The 24,456-nt window shown below is 38.1% G+C and overlaps 4 protein-coding genes across 7 annotated transcripts; 2 read left to right on the top strand and 2 right to left on the bottom strand.

Annotated features, from left to right (window-relative positions):
* Positions 1 to 1,776: 1,776 nt before the first annotated feature.
* LOC112796994 (UPF0548 protein At2g17695) lies at positions 1,777 to 4,286 on the bottom strand. Its single transcript, XM_025839709.3, has 5 exons — positions 4,143 to 4,286; positions 3,949 to 4,010; positions 3,698 to 3,874; positions 3,062 to 3,263; positions 1,777 to 2,340 (listed from the first exon to the last, which is right to left on the bottom strand). Exons 2-5 carry the CDS (start codon positions 4,005 to 4,007, stop codon positions 2,155 to 2,157), a joined length of 624 nt encoding a protein of 207 aa, XP_025695494.1. The 5' UTR covers positions 4,008 to 4,010; positions 4,143 to 4,286; the 3' UTR covers positions 1,777 to 2,154.
* Positions 4,287 to 4,905: 619 nt separating this feature from the next.
* LOC112796981 (UPF0548 protein At2g17695) lies at positions 4,906 to 6,716 on the bottom strand. Of its 3 annotated transcripts, none has more exons than XM_025839699.3 (5): positions 6,577 to 6,716; positions 6,382 to 6,455; positions 6,082 to 6,258; positions 5,579 to 5,774; positions 4,906 to 5,283 (listed from the first exon to the last, which is right to left on the bottom strand). In XM_025839699.3, the coding sequence occupies exons 2-5, from the start codon at positions 6,438 to 6,440 to the stop codon at positions 5,095 to 5,097; spliced, it is 621 nt and encodes a 206-aa protein (XP_025695484.1). In that variant the 5' UTR covers positions 6,441 to 6,455; positions 6,577 to 6,716; the 3' UTR covers positions 4,906 to 5,094. The 3 variants fall into 3 exon arrangements, with proteins under 3 accessions (XP_025695484.1, XP_072093748.1, XP_072093750.1); XM_072237647.1 differs by having other exon boundaries at positions 6,382 to 6,500; positions 6,577 to 6,714; XM_072237649.1 differs by having other exon boundaries at positions 6,382 to 6,443; positions 6,577 to 6,705.
* A 960-nt stretch (positions 6,717 to 7,676) lies between these two features.
* On the top strand, positions 7,677 to 11,746 carry LOC112796969 (RINT1-like protein MAG2). 2 transcript variants are annotated; one of them, XM_025839682.3, is made up of 5 exons: positions 7,677 to 8,159; positions 8,803 to 9,136; positions 9,237 to 9,338; positions 9,586 to 9,686; positions 9,772 to 11,746. In XM_025839682.3, the coding sequence occupies exons 2-5, from the start codon at positions 8,875 to 8,877 to the stop codon at positions 11,650 to 11,652; spliced, it is 2,346 nt and encodes a 781-aa protein (XP_025695467.1). In that variant the 5' UTR covers positions 7,677 to 8,159; positions 8,803 to 8,874; the 3' UTR covers positions 11,653 to 11,746. The 2 variants fall into 2 exon arrangements, with proteins under 2 accessions (XP_025695467.1, XP_025695458.1); XM_025839673.2 differs by having other exon boundaries at positions 7,685 to 8,004.
* Positions 9,772 to 15,585, top strand: LOC140184744 (serine/threonine-protein phosphatase 7 long form homolog). Its single transcript, XM_072237631.1, has 3 exons — positions 9,772 to 14,001; positions 14,087 to 14,174; positions 14,259 to 15,585. Exons 1-3 carry the CDS (start codon positions 13,214 to 13,216, stop codon positions 15,477 to 15,479), a joined length of 2,097 nt encoding a protein of 698 aa, XP_072093732.1. The 5' UTR covers positions 9,772 to 13,213; the 3' UTR covers positions 15,480 to 15,585.
* The last annotated feature ends 8,871 nt before the right edge of the window (positions 15,586 to 24,456 follow it).

The raw sequence follows: 24,456 nt of genomic DNA, 5'->3' as shown, positions 1-24,456 counted from the left end.
AATGCAGTTTTGACCATCTATAAAATTATAATAATAAAAAGAAAAAAGAACAATTGGCTCTTGAACTATTCATAATTAGATAATTTAAATAGTTTACAATTCATTTGGTGCTTTATTTGGTTGGTGCTAACTATAGGACTTTCCCATCACTGTCATTTTCACTTCTTTGGCTTATTTTCTACAGATGCTTGTTATTTATTGGTGTCTTGGTGAAGAGAAATGTAAGCAAAAAATATGCAAAACCTTTAAATGAGATTTGGACAATATAATTAATGAGTTATTAATCTTTTAAATTTTGGAGACAAGACAATTCATTTGTTGATGTTGACTGGCTCTTCAACATAAGTTGTATAAATTTAAACACATAATTAAAAAGGAAATATTATCATTAAATAGGATACTAATATAGGAATTTGATTAATTTAGTTTAAAGAAATGTATTGGTTGTCTCTTTTAGTACGGTTTTTTTTTTTTCACTCTCAAAATTCAAACTCGAGACTATCGAAAAAGAGACAAACTTATTTATTATTCCATCATTTATTACTTATAATAACTAATCTCATTTTGATTCACAATCAGGATATTCATCATCGAATACAGTGATTAATCCCTTGCTGACTTGTAGGCAACTTGATAGATAAGCTAGCTGGTCTAAAGTTTTTAAAGAATATTTTATAAGTTGAGTGTTTTAACTTTTAAAATATAAAGGAAACATAATAGGTTCCTCTAATGGCTCTCTTTTCTTGCTTTGTGTTTATAGATGCAACGCAACTGAATATTATTGGACACACACTTCTTGGTTATTGTCTTTCACTGTTGCACAGTACAACTTAAATTGATTGGTAAGAATTGAGATAAAGTGGAATATTCCTTAGATAATTATAATAATATGCATACTTTTTATTTGTTTAATGAATAGCATTGGTAGAGAAAAAGGATAACATAATGTAAAGGAGTCATAGATTTGATCATGAGGTGGTCATTGATGTAGTTTTGATCCTCTAGATTCTCAGCAGTCAAAAAGACAATTTCAGTTTTCAACCCAAAGTTTATATTCTTATGTCTTTGTCTGTGAGACTGTGACATTCTTAGATTTGTGACCATGGACCCTTTATGGAATACCATTACACTTGTATTGTAGTCAATTAGATCTAGGTTTTGAATGAGTGAGGAATGAGGATACCCATATTATGCATCAACTCTTTCTGTCCTTCAATTTTGGTGTGGCTCATGATTTAATACACAAACTCTTCTTATTCATCCTTAAGTCTTTTTATTGTCAAATAGACACTTATTTTATGACATTCAAAAGATATTATTTTCAATATAAAACAATAAAACCTTATCCCACTAAGTGGAGTCAGCTTCATGGATCAAATGACGCCATTGAATCTTATCATATATCATGTCCATAATGAGACTAGATACACAAGATTTTCTTTGACTACCTCGTATATGGTCTTATTAGGTCTCCTTCTAGCTTTTGATATCAAATATCAAAGTGTATAAGTTTACTGAAGATTCAATAAGGGTACAAAAAAAAAAGGATGAAGAGACTTCCTTGACTACTGATGATCATAAATATGGTCATTTTGGTAAATGGGGATGGATTGATGTTCAAATTCAACCACCAATAAAATCCAGCAAGTTAGAGCAGCATGGCAATAATATAATATAATATAATTTGCTCTAACCGGGAAAGTTGCATCTAAATGGATTGTCATCATAACATGGAGAGGCACAAGCTGTTTGGATTTAAAGAACTACAATCATTCATTGTACATGGATAATCTGATCATCACTATATTATTACTTGGTTGTTAAGATCATAATCCTTCAGTAATTTTCTTGTTTAAATTCTGAAGAAAAACAAAGATTGCTGAAGCGCAAGGGCGAAAACAACTGAATAACATATATGATACATGTAGAAAAGGTGCATCAGCAGGGTGATCAATAGATACAAAGTTTGGAGAATGATAAGACTCAATGTGGCTGAGCTCTTTTTACAAATCACCCTACCGGAAACAAGCACATTACCATCGGAAATTACCAACGGAAAATATCCGTCAGAACTTGGTGGTGTAATTATGCTTATGCAACCTAATAGGAACTGAAGTGTAAGCTTCAAATCCCTCTGTTTGATGGTAACATTTCCTATTTTGAAGAACTAATATGCTTCAGCATTACCTTGGCAGATTCATCAGCAAAATATTTTTGCCTAAGTTTAACATATGGTGCTGCAACAAATGATAAAATGTGCGCAGGTTTCGAGAAGGAAAGTACTTCATACCACACTTGATTGTTCTCATCAATCTCGACCGAAAAGCGCTCTTCTGCTGCCTGCCGGAAAGATTAGCAAACGTCAACTGTTTTCTGTATTTTGATCGCTTTGTTAGGTAAAAGCTACTCAAATACAAGACTAATGTAATAATGGGTAAGAAAAAATCATGGAAACAATTTTGGCAGAGACTAAAAGATTGAAATGGATTCGGCATCTCCATATTTGAGTAGTTTCGCATACTATTGCCAAAAACTTCATACAATCAATGAATCAAGCATAAATAAGGTAAACCTACTCCAAAAAAATAAAATTAAATAAAATAAAAAATAATGATCCTTAAGAATTGAGGAACATGATGGAATTTTCAACATTTTTCTTTCACAAAATTACCATATAGTGTGTGTCTATGTGGATCACAAAGAAGCTGGTGATTCTGATATCATAATATGACAAAGAAGGTTATTAATATTATGATTATTGAAACATACAAGCAGACATAACTCTCAAAAACAAAATTCATATTGGCTTCAACAAATGCATAAAAAACCATGAATGTGAAGGAATAACAACAACAACAATAATATCAAGCCTAGTCTCACCATGTCAGATTAGCTATACAGATCAACCCACATCATATATGTTAAGGTATTTTATCAAGAAAATTAAATAACAAAATACTTCAAATGTTCAACCAGACTACCCAAGAATTAAAAGATATATTAAAAAGGACAAAGAGGAAAAGAGAAAAAGGGAGATGGGAAGGAAAAGAAAAACACTAACCAGCAAGTGACCATGAAGAGTTCCACTTCCAAAACCAAAGGATGCCACACGCTTCCTTTTGGCGGCACTGCTTTCGTTCACATACACAACCTGAAGTGGCATCATAACCCATGGCAGGAACTCCTTCACACAAACACAAAACTTCTCTCCCTGTTTAATCTGTGTCTTTGGATCAACAAATGTCCAATCCAATCCAAAATGCCTACAACAAAATTCCACCCATAAATAAATCACCATATACATTCATTCATACTCCTCAAAAAGAAATCACATGATGACTTATGAGCTAAAGCATATATCATTCATTTAAAACAACTATGCTATGTGTACACAAACAAACAGCCACTTGTAAATAATACATATCAAAAACAAAATACACTTTGAAAATGAATTAAACAACACAAATATATCGTGGCTGATTTCTTGTGTGCATATAACATTTTTGGATTTCAAATTGCCACTGCAGCCCTGATGCAATGCAGAAATTGTGGGAAAATGTATAGGTAACAACCGCCATCGCTGTGCACACAGGTCACAATTTAAAATCATAACCCGCACGAGCACACAGACACATATAGGATTGCAATTTAAAACCACAGTATATGCAAATCCATGTATGGATGTATGCATGCATACCTCCAACTTTTGAGGGCAATCTTAGCATTCTCAAAAACCTCTGCACCAGAACCTAACAGAACCCGTTTGTTGTTAAGTGAAAACCCATCTTTGGACAACCCTTCATCTTGTTCAAGGGAAGATATTGATTTAGCAGTAAATCCTTTGTATTTACCATCATAGTTGAAGGTACCTGATCTGGTAATATATAAATTTATAAGGATATGATGATATCATATGGACTTTTAAATAGCTTGGAAGTAAAAAATTACTTGTTGATGCAAGCCTTTTGGTCTTTTGGAGATGGTCGACCCCAGCTCAAGAACACCATTTTCTGTTAAGCAATTTAACAAACATGTTATAGTCATGTGGAACATGAAGCAAAGTAACAGTAGGAAAAACAAATGAAAAGTATAAAATTAAACATAATATAAAGTATTTTTAATGGAAAATGGGGAATACTAACTTATGCTAATTCAGGTTACAATACAGTTACTGAGAGATTTGAGAATTGAGATATGACATTGAGTCAAAAAATATAAAATATGATGATAAAATTATGTTAGGCATATTTGGCCCCACATATGAATATGTTATATTTTCGTTCCACGTATTAAAAATCTTGTTTTAAGATGATAAATGCTGAGTCAGAAGTTCAGAACCATGTGAACCACACAAGATTGTTTTTCTACCCCTTTTTGTTTTTTCCCTTTTCTTATGGTAAATATTAATATTGTTTTTAATTTTTTTTATTTTTCATTTATGTCACAAATGTTTTAAAAATAAAACAATATTATCCTCTGCGATAACTCGGTCAGAAATTATTAAGAAATGTGATTACGTATGCCTTAATAACCATTAAAAACAACGGTGAAATTTAACTTTGTGACATATGAATCAAAATTTAGGAAATTCGTTGTACTATTTTTTTAAAAACAAATTATTATTATTTATTTTAATAAATAATTTATTAATTAATAAAAAGAGAATCACTTAATGTCATGAATTGATCATTTATACAATAGGAATAAGGAAGCATTCATTTTAGTTTTTTTTTTTTAATTTATGAAATCTTAATTTCAATTCTACACGTTTCTCAGTTCTAAACATCAAATGAGATGTTCAGGAAATCAATAAAAGCTGAGTTTCTAACTTAATTATCAGAATTTGTTTTTATTTTCTGTGCAACATAGTTGTAAGTAGAAAGAAATGAAATAATTCATCTAGTATAGTGAAAATTTGTTTAGAGTTTCCATTGCTTTTATTGAAACCATCATTTCATTGCTATCAACAATAATTTTGATCCCAAGTTTAAGAATCCATGGAATCATAATGTAATCAATTTCTCTGATGGATTTCCAGCAATAAAATGTATGTCAAAACTTTCAAATCCCTTTGTGTGATGTTAATAGTTGCGACTATTTTGAAGTAGTAGTAACATGGTTCTGCATTAGTTTGGCAGATTCATGAGCAAAATAATTTTGTCTAAGCTTGACATATGGGAGTGCAAGAACTGATAAGGCATGTGCAGGCTTCGAGAAAGAAAGTACTTCATACCACACTTCATTCTTCTCGTCTATCTCCACCGAGAATCGCTCTTCTCCTGCCTGTAGTCGCCACAAATTTATCGGTTGAAACGTGTTATATGTATAACTATTTATGCATTTCTATTTAACAATTTAAACTTTGAATTTAGGTGTAAGACAAAATAATCGTATAGACGAGTTAAATATATATCCATATAAAGTGGTATAATGACAATTTTGACTTGAAAAAGCATAAATAGGTAACCTTATGGTGAAAAACGAATAATGAAGAGTACAAGAAAGCTTTAACCTTATTGTTTCACCAAACAGATGCATAAATAAATCTACTGATGAGGAAAATAGAAAAAGCACTAACCAGTAAGTGACCATGAAGAGTTCCACTTCCAAAACCAAAGGATGCTACACCTTTTCTCTTTCTACTTTCATTAACATACACAACCTGAAGAGGCATCATCACCCATGGCAGCAACTCCTTCACACAAACACAAAACTTCTCTCCTTCTTTAATTGTTGTCTTTGGATCAACAAATGCCCAATCCAACCCCAAATGACTACAATCAATTTTACCTCACATTAAGAAAAATCACTATGTACATTCATTCATACACCACAAAATGAAGAAAACATGATGATCAATGATCAAGCTAGAGCATATATCATGGTTTTAAAGAGAACCACTCAGATGAAGTTATCTTTCGTGTTACAATAGGCGAGAACGGTTAGATGATTTAACATGTTTAACTAAATTGTCATCTAACGGTTCTCAACTATCATCTTCGCATAAAGGCAACTTCATGTGAGTAGTCACCCAATTTAAAACAATGGCTCGCACACACGCACATACACATGTAAAAATACCTCCAACTTTTGAGGGCAGCCTTGCTCTTCTCAAAAGTCTCAACACCAGAACCTAACAGAACTCGTTTGTTGTTAAGTAAAAACCCATCTTTGGACAACCCTTCATTTTGTTCAAGGGAAGACAATGATTTAGCAGTAGCCCCTTTATATTTAATATCATAGTTGAAAGTACCTGACCTGTTAAGAAGGTGGTACTTGTAAATATACACACACAACACATATATTAGATATAATCAGTGAAAAAATGGACCTGAAAATGGGTTAAAAGTTAAACGTTCTCCTTTAAGAGAGATTATTTACTTTTTGATGCAAGCCTTTTGGTCTTGTGGAGATGGTCGACCCCAGCTCAAGAACACCATTTTCTGTTAGGCAATCTAACAAACATGTCATAGGCGTGTAGAGCATGAAGCAAAGTAACACTAGAAAAAACAAAAAGAAAATTATAAAATTAAACATAATATAAAGTATATTTAATGGCAAATGATAAATACTAACTTATGCTAAAAATATATATAGTCCCCGAGAGATTTGAGATATCTAAGGAATTGTGTCTGAGTCAAATATCGATAGTGATAAGTATATATTACTAGTAGAATAGCCGGGGCTAAAGCACGACAATGATATGAGTGGGCAAGTGGCTCTGTTATTATAGGATACATTCTATGTGAGTGGAAGTTCATTTGTTGGACTTAAACCCTACTTTCGTTATCCAGATTGAAAAAAATGTATTAATGTAATCCTTGTATATTGTCCGACATATTGTTAGTAATGTGATTCAAGTCTTAGTGCATGTTTGGGTGTCATTATTTTGTTAAAAAAAGATTTTTTATTTTTTAATGTGTTTGACAAATTTTTAGTAGTAAAAGTAAAAGCACTAGTAAAATAAAAAAAAGATCTTTTTGAGAAGCTGTAATTTACATCTTTTTTTAAAAGATCTTTTTTTTTAAAAAAAGATATTTTTCATGTAATAAATAAATAAAAAAATACTTTTATATTGTTATACCCAAACATAATTGATAGATAAAAAGATCTTTTTATATGAGATATCCAAAAATAAAATTACTTTTACTTCTCTATAAGATCTTTTAAAAAAAGACAACTCAAAAAATGTCTTTTCTTAAAAGCTCACCCAAACAAGCCCTTAGGCATGTTGAACATATTAAAATGACATTATACGCATTTTGGAGCTAAAAAAACATTAAACGACATTGTTTTAGAGTTTAAATAATATTAAAACGTTATACCTCTCCTTTTTTTAATAATATTAATTGTTCAAACCCTCAAACAACGCTATCTAATGCATTCTTTAGTACCAAAACACATACGACGTCATTTTAATATGTCATGGAAAAGTTTGAGCCACGTCAGACATTGAGATTGACACGAAAAATATACAAAAAATTTATATTGATGCATTTTTTAAATCTAGAAGACCAATTGTAACAATTAAAAAGTTAGAAATTAAATCAGTGTAATTTATCAGTCTTAAAAACTAAAATGAGGTTTAACTCTCATTTGTTGATATATATATATATATATATATATATATATATATATATATATATATATATATACATATATGTGTGTGTGTGTGCAAATAACCATGGTTTTAAAAATTGGACTGGATTAATTGGTTAGATCGATCCAACTGCCAACTGGTATTTATAACGGTTTGGTTCATATGCAAAAACCGCTCAGATGTGAATCGGAAACAAACTGCCGATTTGGATGAGAACCGGATGGTCGAATCTGAACCGGGACCGACCGGTTTAAACTAAACGAAGAGTTCAAAAAAAGTAAAGAAAAAGAAAGAAAGCCCTCGCTCAGCTTCGTGTCGTGGTAGCCGTCGTCTTCGTCTCATCGCCGCCGTCTTCGTCTGCCCTTTGCTTGCCGTCTTTCTCGTTTTCCCTCTGCTCGCCGAAGGTCAGCTCAGTGACACTGATCTTCCTTTTTTTTTAATTATGTTGATGCTTTGTTCGAAAAACAGTAGCCTCAATCCTCTGATTCCTCTCCTCAAAGTCTCAAATCTGAAATCTCAAAGTGTCTGATTCCTCTCCGCCGTGCGCAACAGATCCACAGTGAGCGAGTTTGCGTTTTGCTCAATTGAATTCCTTAGATCTAAACTCTCAACGTGCAGTTCTATTACTTCTTCTACTGCATCTCTGATTTTTGAATTTTGGCATGAAATTTTTTAGTTGTTGCAGTTGGTTCTGTTGTTGCCGAATTTGTGTTGCTGCTCCATTGTAATTACTAATTTGCAATCATATAATGTTTGTTGTTGCTGATTTTGGATCTGAAATTGTGGTTGATGATTGCTGAATTGTTGCTTGATTCTGGCAAGATTGAACGCATATCTGGTTGTTAGCGATGATTGAACCATCTTAGAGCTTTTCTTTCCTTTCCATAACTTGAATCATTGAATGGTTAGCTATGCTCCTGTCCTGTTCTGAACTGTGTATTCTTGATGTTGATTAAATAATTGAATGATTAGTTCACTGCTGTGCTTCTTTTCTGGGTTAATTTTTGGAAAAAAATTATTAATTTTTTATTAAAATTGTGCTGAAATCTTGCTAAAATTGTGATGAGCTGAAAACCTTGTTAATCTTTATTGAAATTATAATGAAAATTTTGTTAAAAGTTTGTCAGAACTTCTATTTGTTCATTATAATCGGTCTATTATTAGAGAAGAAATAAATTTTGTCATCTTTGTTTTTAATAAAGAAATAGATGAATTGAACGCGAAGAACAACTGCACGCGAAGAAACTTCTAGAACCTTCGAGATTTCATTGTTCATGGACTCGCTGCCTGCACCGTCTCACCTCTCTCCCTCCGCACTCTCCTTCCTCGATGGCAAGTTCCACACCAAAGATGCCCTCTCCGAAGCTTCGACTCTCGTCGCCGAGCTACAGACTCAGTGCTCCGAGTTGGATCAGTCTCTGAACGAGTCCACTCGCCGACTCGGAGCGGGTCTCTCAGCTTACACTTCGCTCTCGGGCGACGTCAACGACCGCCTCAGTGCCCTTGTCTCCACTTGCTCTTCCAACGCCGTGCCAGGTTCGTTCCATTGATCTTTCTCTTTTATTTGGGTTTAACTGTAGGGTTTTTGTGGTGTTTTGGATTTTTCGAAATTGAATTGGTTTGTTGTTGGGTGGAGATGGAGGAAGCGGCGAAGAGGGTGATGGCAAGGGTTTCAGAGAGGAACTTGCAGCTTTGGCGAAGGAAGTTGCGAGGTTGGAGAATGTTCGTGTTTATGCAGGTTGGTTATCATTATTATTTTTTGATTTTCAATTATCACTGTCAGAAGAGCATGAATTGGATGGAATACTTGTGTTGTGGTTACTTTTGTGAAATGGATTTGTGGTTCTCAAATATATGTTGGTTTGCTTAGGCTGACTTCTTAGATATCATACTGGTCATACTTGTTGAATAATGCTGCTTATTTCAGTATACTGCTAGTGCAACTTTTCTTTGGTATATTAATACTCTGATACTGCTCCTTACAGAAACAGCGCTGAAACTTGATACTTTGATTGGTGATATTGAAGATGCTGTATCACATACCATGAACAAACACCTGAGGAAGACTTCTAGTCAGAATTCAGAAGTGAGAAATCTTTCTTATCATGGACTCCAATATCCATTGGGAACTATTGCATCATTACATCGTTGATGTCTGCTAAATGTTGCAGGAAATGCGTCTGGTTGCTATAAACACGCTAAAAACAACAGAAGGACTATTGACCTCAATTACAAAGACACAACCTCAGTGGAAGCGTCTTCTATCAGCAGCTGATCATAGAGTAGATCGAGCTCTAGCTATCTTAAGACCCCAGGCAATTGCTGATCATCGAGCACTTCTTGCTTCCCTTGGATGGCCCCCACCTCTTTCTTCTTTGGCTTCTGCAAATCAAGGACTGAATCCTCTACTGCGTATGCAAGCAGATGTTAGACTCAATTACTCTAGAAATTTTCTTGCTTTGTGCAACCTACAAGAGTTGCAAAGGCAAAGAAAATGTAGGCAGCTTGACGGCCATGATAGGGAGGTTGCTCTGCTACAACCACTTTGGGTAATTGAAGAGCTTGCGAATCCCTTGTCATTGGCTTCCCAGCGACATTTCTCAAAATGGATTGATAAACCAGAATTTATATTCACGCTTGTATATAAGATCACAAGCGATTATGTTGATTCAATGGATGAAATGTTGCAGCCTTTGATTGATGAAGCAAAAGTAGTTGGCTATAGTTGCAGAGAAGAATGGATTTCAGCAATGGTTACTTCCTTATCAACATACTTGGCAAAAGAAATTTTCCCTAGTTATATTAGTCAACTAGAAGAGGAGAGTGTTACAGGTATTCAATCATCTGCTAGAATATCATGGCTGCATCTGATTGACCTGATGATAGCTTTCGATAAAAAGATCAAGTCTTTGGTGGAGCGTTCTGGAATTTTGCTATATTTTGATGGCAATGGTATGTTGCAGAGGATTTCTTCACTGTCTGTATTTTGTGATAGACCAGACTGGCTTGACCTGTGGGCAGAAATAGAGCTAGGTGATGCCCTTGATAAGCTTAAACCTGAGATTGAAGATGAGAATAATTGGAGAAAGAAAGTTGAAGCTGCAGTTCTCTCATCATGTATTGATGATCTCAAGTCTCCCCTAATTTCCAGTGCATTTCTTCGCCATCTATCAGCTGTTATTGAACGATGTAGATCATTACCAAGTGTTACTCTGAGGTCCAAATTTCTCAGATTAGCAGGTGTACCTATTATAAGAAAATTTTTTGATTCCATACTTGTCCGTTGCCAAGAAGCTGAAGGACTAACTGCCTTAACTGATGATGATGCTGTAATTAAAGTAGCAGTTTCCAACAATGCTGCCCATTACTTTGAATCTGCATTAAGGGAATGGTCTGAGGATGTCTTTTTCCTTGAGATGGATCTGGATCTGGATGATAAAGCAGAGTTGCCAAGTAATGCAGATAGAAATGGCGAAGTTTCTGGTAGGGTTATCTTGGATGACGAGATCAAGAAGTTGGAAGATTTTAGAACAGAATGGGTTGAAAGGATATCTCTAGTTATTTTGAGAGGTTTTGATGCTCGATCTCGAGATTACATTAAGAACAAGAGGCAATGGCAAAAGGTTGAAGAAGGGTGGACTGTGTCCAAGACACTGATCGATGCCCTAGATTATTTGCAAAGCAAAATGTCAGTTGTAGAAGAAGCTTTGAATAGTAGGGATTTTGTTGGGGTATGGAGAAGTTTGGCAGCTGGAATTGATCAATTGATTTTTAATGGTATTCTTATAAGTAGTGTAAAATTTCATAATGGTGGTGTTGAAAGATTCAGCAGCGATATGGATGTTTTATTTGGGGTATTTAGGACTTGGTGTTTGAGACCAGAAGGTTTTTTCCCAAAATCAAGTGAAGGTCTTAAGTTGTTGAAGTTAAATGAAAACCGAGTGCAAGAATGTCTTGCTGGGGGGAAGAGATGGTTGAAGGAAAATGGGATCAGGCATCTGACTGTAACCGAAGCAGAAAAGGTTGTGAAGAATAGGGTGTTCTCAAATTGAAGCTTTTTTGCTTTGCTTTATGATATTTTAAAACTTTTTGAAAAAAATTCTCATATTGTTAAAACTGACATTGAAAGAAAATTGATTCTGTAAACTAGGTCATATAACAACTAAAACAAAATAACTCATACGATGAACGAAGTATTATTTAAAAAATATCATGCAATCACTAAATTACTTGTCTAGTATAAAATTAATCAATTAGAAAAAAATTTCAATCAATTGGTTGTTGTTTGTATAAAAAGAATAGATTCTGAGGATACATAATTAATTGTTTTTTTCGGCCAATTAATTGGATAGGTAATAAAAGTGGCCGACTTGTACAAAAACTAATTTTTGTTCATAAAACAATAAATTGTTGTTAAAAAAAAAGATTTTTATTCACTTAATCAATCGATTACTTGAATAAAAAAATTGATTGTTTTTCTGCAACTTGCAAAAGAAAAAAGAATTTTCATTTTCTATCCAGTTGATTAATTGAATGAAAAAATTGATTGCGTTTTTGCATGGTGTAAAAGGAAAAGGACTTCCATTCACTGACCAATCTATTACTCCAATGGAAAAATCAATTGTTTTGCTGCATATTGCGATTTTCAGGGCAATTTACTTAAATAAATAGAATGAGAGATTTCTTTATCTGAATGTGCAAAACTGTTTGTTGTTATATGTATGTGCAAAATTCCATTTCTATGTAATCTGTGGCAATCCACCACGGTTTCAAAACATGCATAAACCATGGTAGGTCCCAGCGGTTTAAGGGAAAAAATTTTTGAATGTAAACCGTGGTAGGTCACCACGGTTTATGAAGGAAATATGACAAGCATAAACCGTGGAGATCACCACGGTTTATGAGGAAAGTTGGTTGCACATAAAACCCGGTAACCCACCGCGGTTTATGTGTGTGTACATATATAAGTAATCCGCTGAAGGCAGGACGGATCATTTGAGACATAAGGAAAAAAAGGAAGTTGTTGTAGTGTTGAGAGGATTTGGGAAAACTTTGGAGGTGTGAAGGAGGAGTGGGTGGTGGAGCCAATGGAGGATGAGGATCGCTTGTACCGACTAAATGGCATCGCTCACGTGGCAGGATATATCGAGGAAGAGGTTAGTTACTATTATTGTTATTATTATTGTTATTAAAATTAATTCTAATATAGCAATTGATATTATTAGGAATATTGTTAGTAAAAATATTTTATTATGTTTATTTGTATTGTGATTCTGATTAATATTATTTACATAAATATTGATATTATTATGGTTATTGTCAATCAGAATGTGAGGCGTTTATTAATATTGTCTACGCAAATGTTAATATTATTATCGGTATTGTTAGTAATGCATATTTTATTATGCTTATTTATCTTCTTAGTGTGGTTAATAGTATTTTTGTAAAATATTTTATTATAAATATTAATATTTTATTGAAAGATAATTTTTTCTGTATTTATATTGTTAATTTGTTGTAATGAGTGCATAGTGTTCTTAGCTTCACTATTTATTAGACAATAAGAGAATCAATGAATTTAATGTGACGAGTCTAATAATTTTTACGAAAATTATGTTTGGTGTTGTTTGTAATGGTTGTATGTTAAGGGATTTTGTTACCCACGTTTTGCAGCCTAGTAGGGTTATTACCGCCGTTAGGCGGCAGCAGAATATGCCCTTACATGACCGGATTATACCGGGCTTGTATCATCTTGCTAGGCTAAACAGTCAGTGGTTCTGGGTTGATGAGTCTCTCCTTAGCGCATTTATTGAGCGGTGGCGTCCGGAGACCCACACGTTCCATATGCCGTTTGGTGAGTGCACCATTACTTTACAGGATGTTGCGTATCAGCTGGGTTTGCCGATTGATGGTGTGCCCGTTAGTGGGTGCTTGACTGAGTTTGAGAATCTGATGGAACACGGTAGACCAGCATGGGTGTGGTTTCAGGAGTTGTTCGGGGAGTTACCTCCACAGAGTAAAGTCAAGCAGATGACAGTGTGCTACACATGGTTCCACGAGAGGTTCCGGGTTCTCCCTGCAGATGCTACTGATGAGACCGTGCGTGTATACGCACGCGCTTATATCCTGATGCTGTTGTCGTCTCAGCTGTTTGCGGACAAGAATGCAAACAGGGTAAACCTTCGCTGGTTGCCTTATTTGGCATCATTGGACGACTTGGGCAGATATAGTTGGGGCTCCGCTGCACTAGCCTGGTTGTATAGGTGTCTTTGTCGTGGTACAAACAGGAACGTCGTTAACTTGGCTGGGCCGCTACAGCTACTACAGTTTTGGATTTTCTGGAGATTTCCCACTCTGAGGCCCACTGGTTTTGACCGGTTCGGGTTTCCGCTTGCTTCCAGGTATGGTTTAAAAATTTCCGTTCATAAATTGTAAAAACAGCATGTGTTATGGTTTGTTTTGACATCATTTCAATTTAAATTGTAGGTGGGCCGAGTTTGTGCCGAGGAACGATGCAGGGGCACAGAGATTAGTTTCCGCACGCCTTGCACTGGATCGACTGCGTGTCCACGATGTGAGTGATTTATTTATTACTGATAGTTGTACTAGTTTTTCTTACATGTCACTGCCTCATCAAACTCATACTGTTTCTATGCAGTTTGTGTGGGAGCCTTATTCTTCTGCTGATGTTGCTGCTGTTATTCATCCGGAGATACTAGCTGACGAGCACCGACGGCTATGGACGACCGTCACTAGCCTGATATATTTTGCTGCGATCGAGTGGCACCAGGTCGATAGGGTTCTACCCCAGTTCGGCGGTGTTCAGCATCTCCCAGATGGAGCTCTGAACATAGATTGGCTACATGCGAAGGATGGTAGGGGTGGGGACCAGTGGTTTCCTACATATTATCAGGAGTGGCACCAGCTTTGGGAGAACAGGCTTCAGTCAGTCATATGGGTCGATCAAGTCCTCGACCCCGGTCCATCAGCAGATTACCTGGAGTTGTGGTGCCGTGTGGCGCACAGGTTCCTATCCCCAGATGTAACATTTCAGGATCCGATGCCGATTGTGTTGACTGAGGAGGCGCGTCACAGAGGGTCGTTCCAGGCACCTCCTAGAGTGCATGTTTATGACAGACCAGATAACAGACGAGTCGATCGGCGTCGCCGTATAGGGACCCGGACCACCGATCGCGAGTGGAGGGAGTTTGCCGACCGTTTGGAGCAGGACGTTCCTGGAGCTGAGGCTGGGGATGCAGTGGACTACCGTGTTCCTCGACGTAGAGGCAGACGGCCACCTGCGCGGCCTAACCGTCGAGGTGCGCCTGACAGAGGACCATCCGAGCAGGGGGACGGCACTGGTCACGTGCCCGCTGAGGATGTAGTTGGATCAGCATCAGCTATGGATCAGCCGACGTTCGACGTGGGTTCTAGCTCTCAGCTGTTTGGGAACGTGAGCCCATATGGTTTTGCTGAGTTTACTACCGCGGCTGTCGGGATGGACATTGGTGATCCTGTTACTGAGTCCGAGTTCTACAGAGATATAGCTGACATGCTTAGGGATGATGATGATACCCATTATAGACCACAGATGCCTGAGGAGCATGCCCAGTTTGCTGCTCAGCAGCCACGGAGTGACGATGTTCAGGCTCAGTTGGCAGTTGACCTCAACGAGCCGGCAGTATCGCCGTCTGACCCATGGTTTGCGTTAGGAGGGACACCTGCCTCTGCTTTCAGCGCGGTTCCCGCACACCCCTCAGCACCAGCGGCAGATCACAGACCTAGGCGGGTGAGGCGTCCTCCTTTGTGTGGCACCGGAGGTCACTTGCTTGGCCAGTTCGACGATGATGACAGTGACACCATTGAAGATTCTGATTAGTTATGTTATATGTTCCTGTCCGGTAGGGACTTTGTTAGTTTATGTATTGATCATGCTAGTCAGTTTATGTATTGAGCATGCTAGTTAGTTTACCGTAATCAGCTTCTGTCGCTTGTTGAAGTACCTTTACCGTAACCGCAGCATCCGCCCTAACCATAGGAAGAATCCTCGCACATATAACGTGATAATCCGGCTGACGGTGATCACTTGAAACAGAAGTTGCGAGGCATGTGTGTGGCCCGTTGTACCTCCTAACCTCCCAAGTCCCCTTTCGTGCACGAAGCGCTACACGAATCAACCAAGTACAACCTTTGCCGAATTCCTTGCATTTTCCATGATACTTCAAATGATCCGATTCGATGACTCTGTACTCAACACCTCGCCAGATGCTATAGTCCTTTACACTCAGCACAGCTTCATCTTTACTCTGGAATGATTGCCCAATCTCAAATTCTGTAGAAGATCTCCCCACTCTGTTACCACTGTCTTCCTGTTGACCAAGAGCTTCCAAGTTTAGTGTGGAGAAGTGTGGAGGGTACAGATGAGAACCAGAACTTGAAGGCCGATGCTGCGCATGTGGATCGCCACCTGTGTCATCGTCGCTGTCACCATCGATATGAACAGACTCCTGGTCAGACTCATCGTCACGCATTGCATTCTCTACTTGATCAGGTCCACCAAAGTCTTCGATATAAGGTACGAGGCCACCACCGGTGCCCACAACGTTGGGAGGCTCAATGACTGCTGCATTCTCCAAAGGTACAGAACCAACAACCTCCGTTCGGTCTAAATCAGCCGCAAACGAAGGTGATTGAACCGACAGAAGATACGGTCTGACCGCAGGCATCGAACTAGATGCACCACCCGCGGAAGCTGGGCAAGGAACTGGAGCGGATGCCCCAGAACTATCGACACCAACCTCCAACTTTGCGAACAACTTATGGATTCTGATCTCCGGAAAACTCACCCTAATATCTTCATCAGCCTTAACCGCAAAGGTTTCATACTGAACACCGGTCGAGACAACCGCCATGAGAATCTTGTAGAATAGTTTCTTCACCCACTTGCTACCCAACACGCCAAGCTTCTCCAAGATGCTGTTCTTCAAATCTGACAAACTCATCGACGAACTGATAAAAATACTTAGTGGTTCTCTGTAGGTGAACTTCACACCTTGGCTTTTGCTTTTTTTTTTTTATTTTCTCAGAGCAATGCACCAGGGTAAGAAAACTATCTTCCTCACTAGCCATTGTGAGAATGATCTCTTATGGAGCTTGAATCACCCACATATATATAGACTTCCCGTCATAGTAAACCGTGGAAACCTACCAGGTTTTCTGGCCATTATTTAACCTACAAAAACCGTGGTAACCCACAGGGATTTTATGTGCAACCAACTTTCCTCATAAACCGTGGTGACTCTCCACGGTTTATGCTTGCCATATTTCCTTCATAAACCGTGGTGACCTACCACGGTTTACACTCAAAAAATTTTGCCCCAAAACCGCTGGGACCTGCCACGGTTTATGCATGTTTTGAAATCGTGATGGGTTGCCACGGATTACATATTAATAGAGTTTTGCACATCCACGTAACAACAAACAGTTTTGCACATTTAGGTAAAGAAATCTCCCATTCTATTTATTTAAGTAAATTGATAAACGATGATCATTCGACAAATTGATAATCACAGTGAAAGAAAATTTATAAACGATTATAATTATAGAATTTAGCAATTGAGAAAGAGATTGATAATAAATTATAAAATTATTAATCTTAAGATTGAAAAATATAAAATTAAAATTTCAAGATCAAAATAAAATTGAAAAATAGATTATAGATAGAATTTTATAGAACATCAAATTGTTAACAATAGAATTGTGAAAATAAGATAAATGATGAATAACAAAATAATAATTTATAAAATAGAGGATAATGTATAAATAATCAATTAATAAATAAAATTAAAAAATTATTTAATAATTATTAAAAATATTTTAAAATATATTTGTTACTAAAACTATTTAATAGCCAAACGTTTTAGCACGATGAAAATCGGATGTAGGTAACTAACTCTCATGTGTATGTATTGTCAAGAACTCAAGATACCAAGATCACTGCCTCTTGTGTCTTTCTTTTTTAATAAAATTAAAGTTTCTGTTACATACCCTGAGGAGAATGCAGTGCAGGCAGCTAAAAAAGGAAGATAATAATCCCTTTACCTTATAATTATTCTAGACGAAATAATAAAGGAAAGTGAGAAATAACTTATTTAAATAACTGATTTATTTTAGGAAGCAATAACTGATTGAATCAGTTATAGAATAATCAGGGACTGCATGATTTTAGGAAGCAATAACTGATTGAATCAATCAGAGGAGAATCAGGGAACTGCATGATTGTAAAGATTTCGAGAGGGTAAGGCAATAAAAAAAGGAACAAAATAGGTATTGAGATAGGAAAAGACTAGGAAAGGCCTAGGCTAGGAGAGAAGAGGACTCTTAAAATTCCTCTGCTATCATTTCTCTATTCTATTGTAATTTCTGCATTTTCATTCAATAAATTCCAGCTGAGAGTATTTTGCCTAAAGGGTAACCTGTTCAGTTTGTTTTTGTTTTACCGAGTGCTGTGGGAGCATTCTGTTGGTATCAGTTTTAACAACTGGTATCAGAGCACCGGTTCTGGGTGTTCTGTGCATGGTGTCCACGTGAGCTGCTATGGAGTCAAGGTTGGATGCGGTAGAGAAACGGATTGAGGAGTTACAGGAAGCTCAACAACGATCCTTGGAGGCATTCTCAGCAAATATGTTGAGACAAATGAGGGAGTGGCTACCTCAACAGCACCAAGGTGGAGGCGCTGGTGCAAACGACACCGGAAGAGGAAATGACGGTGGAAGGAACGAGCAAGAGGACGAGAGGGTAGAAGGGAACGGTGCAGGAGACAAAGGGCAGAGGAGATTCGAACCAATTCGAAAGCTTGACTTACCGGTATTCTCGGAGGAAGATCCGAATGGCTGGTTGGTGAGAATGGAACGCTACTTCAGGGTAATCGGAGTAGTTCCGGCGCAAAGGCTGTATTTTGCAACAATGGCTTTGGAAGGGGAGGCCCTCACCTGGTTCGAATGGTGGGAAGAACACACTCCTTTTCATACCTGGATGAGGTTCAAGCAAGACCTTCTAAAGAGGTTCCAACTCGAAGCAGCTCTTAACCCAATGGCTCCGCTATTAGAGGTGCGCCAAGTCAGAGACGTCGCACAGTACCAAAGAGATTTTGAAGCAGCGGCCAGGACACAACGAAACCTGTAACAACCTCCCTTCACCCATTCTAGAAACAAAATCAAATTCGAATTTTGAAAGTCAGTTAGGAGATGGGTTTAGAATTTTGAATTATGGATAGGAATCTAATAACCGCCCTTTTTTTGAATTTAAAATTATCGCAACCACCTCACCACTGAAAGTATATAAATAGGGGTACACCCATAGGTAGAAGATCACTCTTCTCAAACACTAATCCTTCCCTTTCTCCCTCTACGCAAATATTCCGTGTACAAACACAAGAGGCAAGCTCATAAGCAATAAAAGAGGCGTTAGAAAAAGAGTAGGAAATTATGCCTTTCTTACTTATGTTGGCATGTAGTATGCTCTAGTTTATTTCCTTCCATCCATGCATAATTACTATCTTTTCATGTGTTACATGGCATTAAATATCTTGTTCTCATCCCTTATCCATATTGATCATATTTATCTATTTTGTCATTCATGACCTCTTGATTCATTAGTATATACCTTTTTATCATGTTTGATTTAATTATCTGATATACCCTAATTTTACCATGTGCACTTACATGACTTTTCATATCATTATATTATTAACGTTTATTTAATGTTGAGAGTACATATCTTTTTACCATGTTTAACTATTTAATATACCCTAATTTTTACTATATGCATTTACATGACTTTTTCATATCATTATATTATTAGTGTTCCTTTGATGTTGAGAGTTCATGTCCCTTTTAACGTTTTATTTAATTATTTAACATGTCCTAATTTTACTATGTGCCCTTACATGACTTTTGATACCGTTACATTATTATTATCCCTTTAATGTTGAGAGTACAAGCTCCTTTTTGTGTCTTGTTTAAGGTACCCTATTCTATTATGTGTAACTAAATGACCTCTTATATCATTATGTTATTATTGCTCCTTTAATTTAAAGATCAATGGTACATGCTTCTTATAATATCTAATCAAAGTATTTCAAATATCCCATTTCTTACTACATGCACTTAGATTATATTTTATACATTATATCATTAATATCTTCTTAGGGTCAAGAGTACATGTTTCTTTATAATTATTTTATTTCAACTAATTAATATCCCCCATTTATTTACATGAAATTATATTGACTTTTATACCATTAGATTAATATTAATATTTTCTTGAGTTAAAGAGTATATGCTCTCTTATAACTATTTAAATTATTCTATCTTTTATAATGTACATTTATTTTATATTATTAATACCCCTCTAGGGACGAGAGTACCTACTTTCTTATAAAGTCTTATTCAACATGCTTATTTTATCATGGTATATGTCTCTCCTCTTGCATGATCTATTCTTGTATATGCCTAAATAACCCTACTTGTTAATTAAACTGAGGGAATGATCCTTCGGTAAGGGAAGGTGATCGAATCGAGATGATCCTTCGGTAAGGGAAGGTGATCGGCAAACCTTTGGGAACCTTCGGTAAGGGAAGGGAACTCCCATCAATTTTATATAATAAGATATCTTTGTTGATATAACTCTTTTTTTGTGTATATCTAAATAACCTTGATTGTAAATTGAACTGAGGAAATGATGGGAAGGTGACCCCCAAAGACAAGATATCGAGATGATCCCTCGGTAAGGGAGGGTGATCGATCGAGATGATCCTTCGGTAAGGGAAGGTGATCACCAAGACATTCGAGATAAGAACCTTCGATAAGGGAAGGGGACTCTCATTTATACCGGTTTGAGCTCAATACCTTCCATAAAAGTTAAAAGTTAAGAAAGAAGAAAGCATGAATGAAAGTTTGATTTTTAGTTTTTTTTTTAGATTTATGTATGATTATGTTGATGTTACTTAGGATGTTATCCTTCTATTTTCCCTATATGCCTTCTCTTTTGCACACATATTCTACAAGAAAGATGCATATTACATGCCATATCATACGCCTCAATTTTTAAAATCTCGTACGTGGGCTGGAGATGGATATGGAGGTGTTGCATAGCACTCCTACTGAGACGTTAGGTTCTCACTCCCTTTCTTTTCCCATACTGTCTCCAGAGGGACATGACACAACGGATAGAGACGACGCGGTGCCCCCCGAAGGTAACTTCTGAGTATGACCCCTCGAAGCACGCGTGGGTAGTTGCGACCACCACTACCGTGCTCCAAACTATCTACTTAGGTCGAAAGTTCGTGGAAGAAGGACCCCAGCTGCCGTCGTAACCTTCCTAGATAGGAACGCTTCAGCATCTAAAAAACGGTCATCTAAGGTGGTACACCTCGAGTCTGACTCCGAAACCGATGAAGAGGAATCCGACAACCCTGGCCAGAAGGAAGACACCATGGAGGAGGGCCCAAAGGAGGAGTTGAACCCTTGCAGAGGTCCAAAGGTGGAATACGTGCCTTCTTTCCCCACTTCGGCACCCCGTCGAGTTTCGGTTCACCCCACCCAACGGAACCGGATCTTTACTGCGCGGAAAGGTGTTGGAAGGAGGCCCCTGGTACCTCGATTCGTGGATAAATGAAGGGTCCTGATCAAGAATAGGATAGGATACAAGTATGGGAGCTTCTTCGACGAGATTGGTTTAGGACGTAATTAGTTTCTTTTCGGGTTATAATTTCCTCTAAGTGTTTCATTTTAAACCGTACTCATGGTTAAGATGTTTTTTCACATTTATTCAAACCCGAACGTTTTAGTGCTACTCATTTTCCCCTTCACGCGCACCTCCTCCTCCCTTGCATAACAATTAAGTCATTCTTTTTCTTCTTTGTCGAGTGTGGTATCTTATTTTAAAGACCTCCACGATAGGATAAAATTTAGGGTGTTACAAAACCTTGGGGCAAAGACCCTCATGTGTATTTTTGTGAACGGCCTTAGAAGGGAGATTCAGGCAGAATTGGACGTGGCAAGCTTTGATAATCTGCCGGTGTTGATGGATAGAGCCATGGCAATTGAGTGGAGAAACCGTGCCTGGCAGGATTCCAGAGTGAACCCGACATGCAGAAAAGGAGAAGAAAGATCCAAAGGAGGCGGGTTGGGGGGACCCGGATCTATCAAGATGGGATTTCAAAAAAAATCCTAACTGGACTCGACCCAACTTACATGAATCCAGAAGCGGAATGAGAGTGGAACCGGGACCCAACACCAACCAGGTCCCTTTGATCACACGAGCTAGCACTAACTCGAGCTCGGTTGGGGGAGGCAGTGCGGCATCATCCTCTGGGACCAGAGGCAGTGGAACGCGGCGACTCTCTGATGAGGAGTGGGTAGAGCGACAACGGAAAAGCTTATGTTTCTACTGTGGAGAGAAGTGGGGACTGACCCATGTCTCTCCTATGAAACACTATAAGATTTTGTTGATTGAAGAAGAAGAAGAAGAAGACCACGAAGCCGAGCAGGAGGATGAGAGGTCGGAATTGCCAGTGGAGGAACCCAAAGGAGTTGAACTACAGTTGTCTTCCTACAATTTTTGGGGATTGACAACACACAAAACTTTCAAGGTGAGAGGGGCGATTTTGGGCCAGGAAGTGATGGTGCTCATAGACCCTGGAGCGTCGGCAAACTTCATAGCCACCGAGGTGGTTAGGCGGCTGTCCCTGCCAGTGAAAAGAGTACGGGAATTTTGAGTAGAGGTAGGGAATGGTGCCATAGAAAGGGGACATGAGGGCTGTGAGGAACTGCAGGTGACTATTCAAGGAATTCTAATTATTCAGAGTTTTTTGTTATGAAACTGGGTTGTTCAAAGGTCGTTATGGGAGCAGGATGGCTGGCCAACTTGGGAAAATTTGTGGGGGATTATAGTGAATTAACGTTGAGTTGGAAGCAAGGAGATAAGGAATTCTATTTGCAGGGAGATCCTTCACTAAGTAGAAATAAGGCCTATTGGAAGACTACCTTGCAAGCGCTAAAGAATCAAGAAGAAGGTTTTGTCATCACCCCTGTGATGGCAGCCATTGAAACCCAACTGCGGAACCCTTTTTTGAAGATGTTGAGCAATTCTGCAATCTTTTGGGGACTTATTTAACACACCGGAGGGACTACCTCCCAAGAGAGATCAAGATCATGCTATAATCTTGAAGGAGGGATCAGCAATTCCTCACATTAGGCCATACCATTATCCCCATTACCAGAAGACCGAGATTGAGAAAATAGTAGAGAAGATATTGAGCTCGGGAATAATTAGGCCCAGCACTCGCCCGTTCTCGAGTCCAGTCATTTTAGTCAAGAAGAAGGATGGTGGGTGGCGGTTTTGCGTAGACTACAGGGCCTTGAACCGGATCACGGTGGCGGACAAGTTTCCCATTCCGATCATAAAAGAGCTGTTGGATGAGGTGGGAGAAGCAAGGGTGTTTCCGAAGCTCGACCTTAAATCGGGATACCACCAGATTCGCATGCGAGAAGAGGACATTCCCAAGACAGCATTCCAGACTCATGAAAGCCATTATGAGTTCATGGTGATGCCCTTTGGGCTTACCAACGCCCCCTTCCACTTTTCAGGCACTCATGAACCAGGTATTGAGGCCTTTCCTGAGAAAATTTATTCTGGTATTTTTTGACAATATTCTTGTTTATAGTAGCAGTTTAGAAGATCATTGGGATCACTTGCGACAAATATTCATGGTCCTCCGGAGCCATAAACTCTTCCTAAAAAAAAAGAAGTGCAAATTCGCCCAAGAGAAGATTGATTACTTGGGACATGTGATTTCCAACGAAGGGGTGGCTGCAGACCCTCAGAAAATACAAGACATGGTAGATTGGCCCATTCCGAAAGATTTAAAAGGATTGCGGAATTTTTTGGGGCTGACCGGATACTACCGCCTGTTTGTGAAGAATTATGGGGCCATAGCCTGGCCTCTCACGTAGCTGTTGAAGAAAGACTGTTTCCGATGGGGAAGTGACGCGCAGGCAGCCTTCGAACAATTGAAGAAGGCTATGGTGACCGTGTCGGTATTAGCCATTCCATCTTTTTCCAAGCCATTTGCTTTAGAGACCGATGCTTCTGGAAAAAGAATTGGGGCGGTGCTGTTACAAGAGGGCAGACCCATAGCATTTATGAGCCAGAAACTCTCAGAGAGGGCCCAAGCCAAATCCGTTTATGAGAGAGAGCTGATGGCCATCGTGCTGGCCATCCAAAGGTGGAGACATTACCTCTTAGCACAGCGATTCACGGTTTACACGGATCAAAAAACCCTCAAATTTTTGCTTGATCAGAGGATTGGTGGAGAAGAACAGCAAAAATGGATAACTAATATGCTCGGGTACGACTTTGAGATCAAATACAAGGCGGGAAGTGATAACCGAGTGGCTGACGCACTCTCCAAGAAATTTCAGTTTGCAGCAGTTTCAGTAGTGTCCACGGCAGATTGGGAAGGCATAGAGGAAGAAATCCAGCAAGATCCCAAGCTACAAGGGATTATCCAAGACTTGATTCAGGGGAGAGAAACAGCAGCTGGGTATGAATGGTGCAATGGGAGGCTGCTGTACCATGGCCGGTTAGTCATTTCGAAGCATTCCAAGTGGATTCCTAAATTCCTCCAAGAATTCCATGATTCGAAGATAGGAGGGCATTTCGGGTTCTTTAGAACCTACAAGAGGATATCAGGAGTTTTGTTTTGGGAAGGAATGAAGGGGACTATCATGGAATATGTGAAGCAATGTGAGGTGTGCCAGAAGAACAAACACTCCACTTTATCACCGGTCGGC

This window comes from Arachis hypogaea, chromosome 1 (assembly GCF_003086295.3).
Source record: "Arachis hypogaea cultivar Tifrunner chromosome 1, arahy.Tifrunner.gnm2.J5K5, whole genome shotgun sequence".
Lineage (NCBI taxonomy): Eukaryota > Viridiplantae > Streptophyta > Magnoliopsida > Fabales > Fabaceae > Arachis > Arachis hypogaea.
This window is presented reverse-complemented; position numbering and strand designations above follow the sequence as displayed.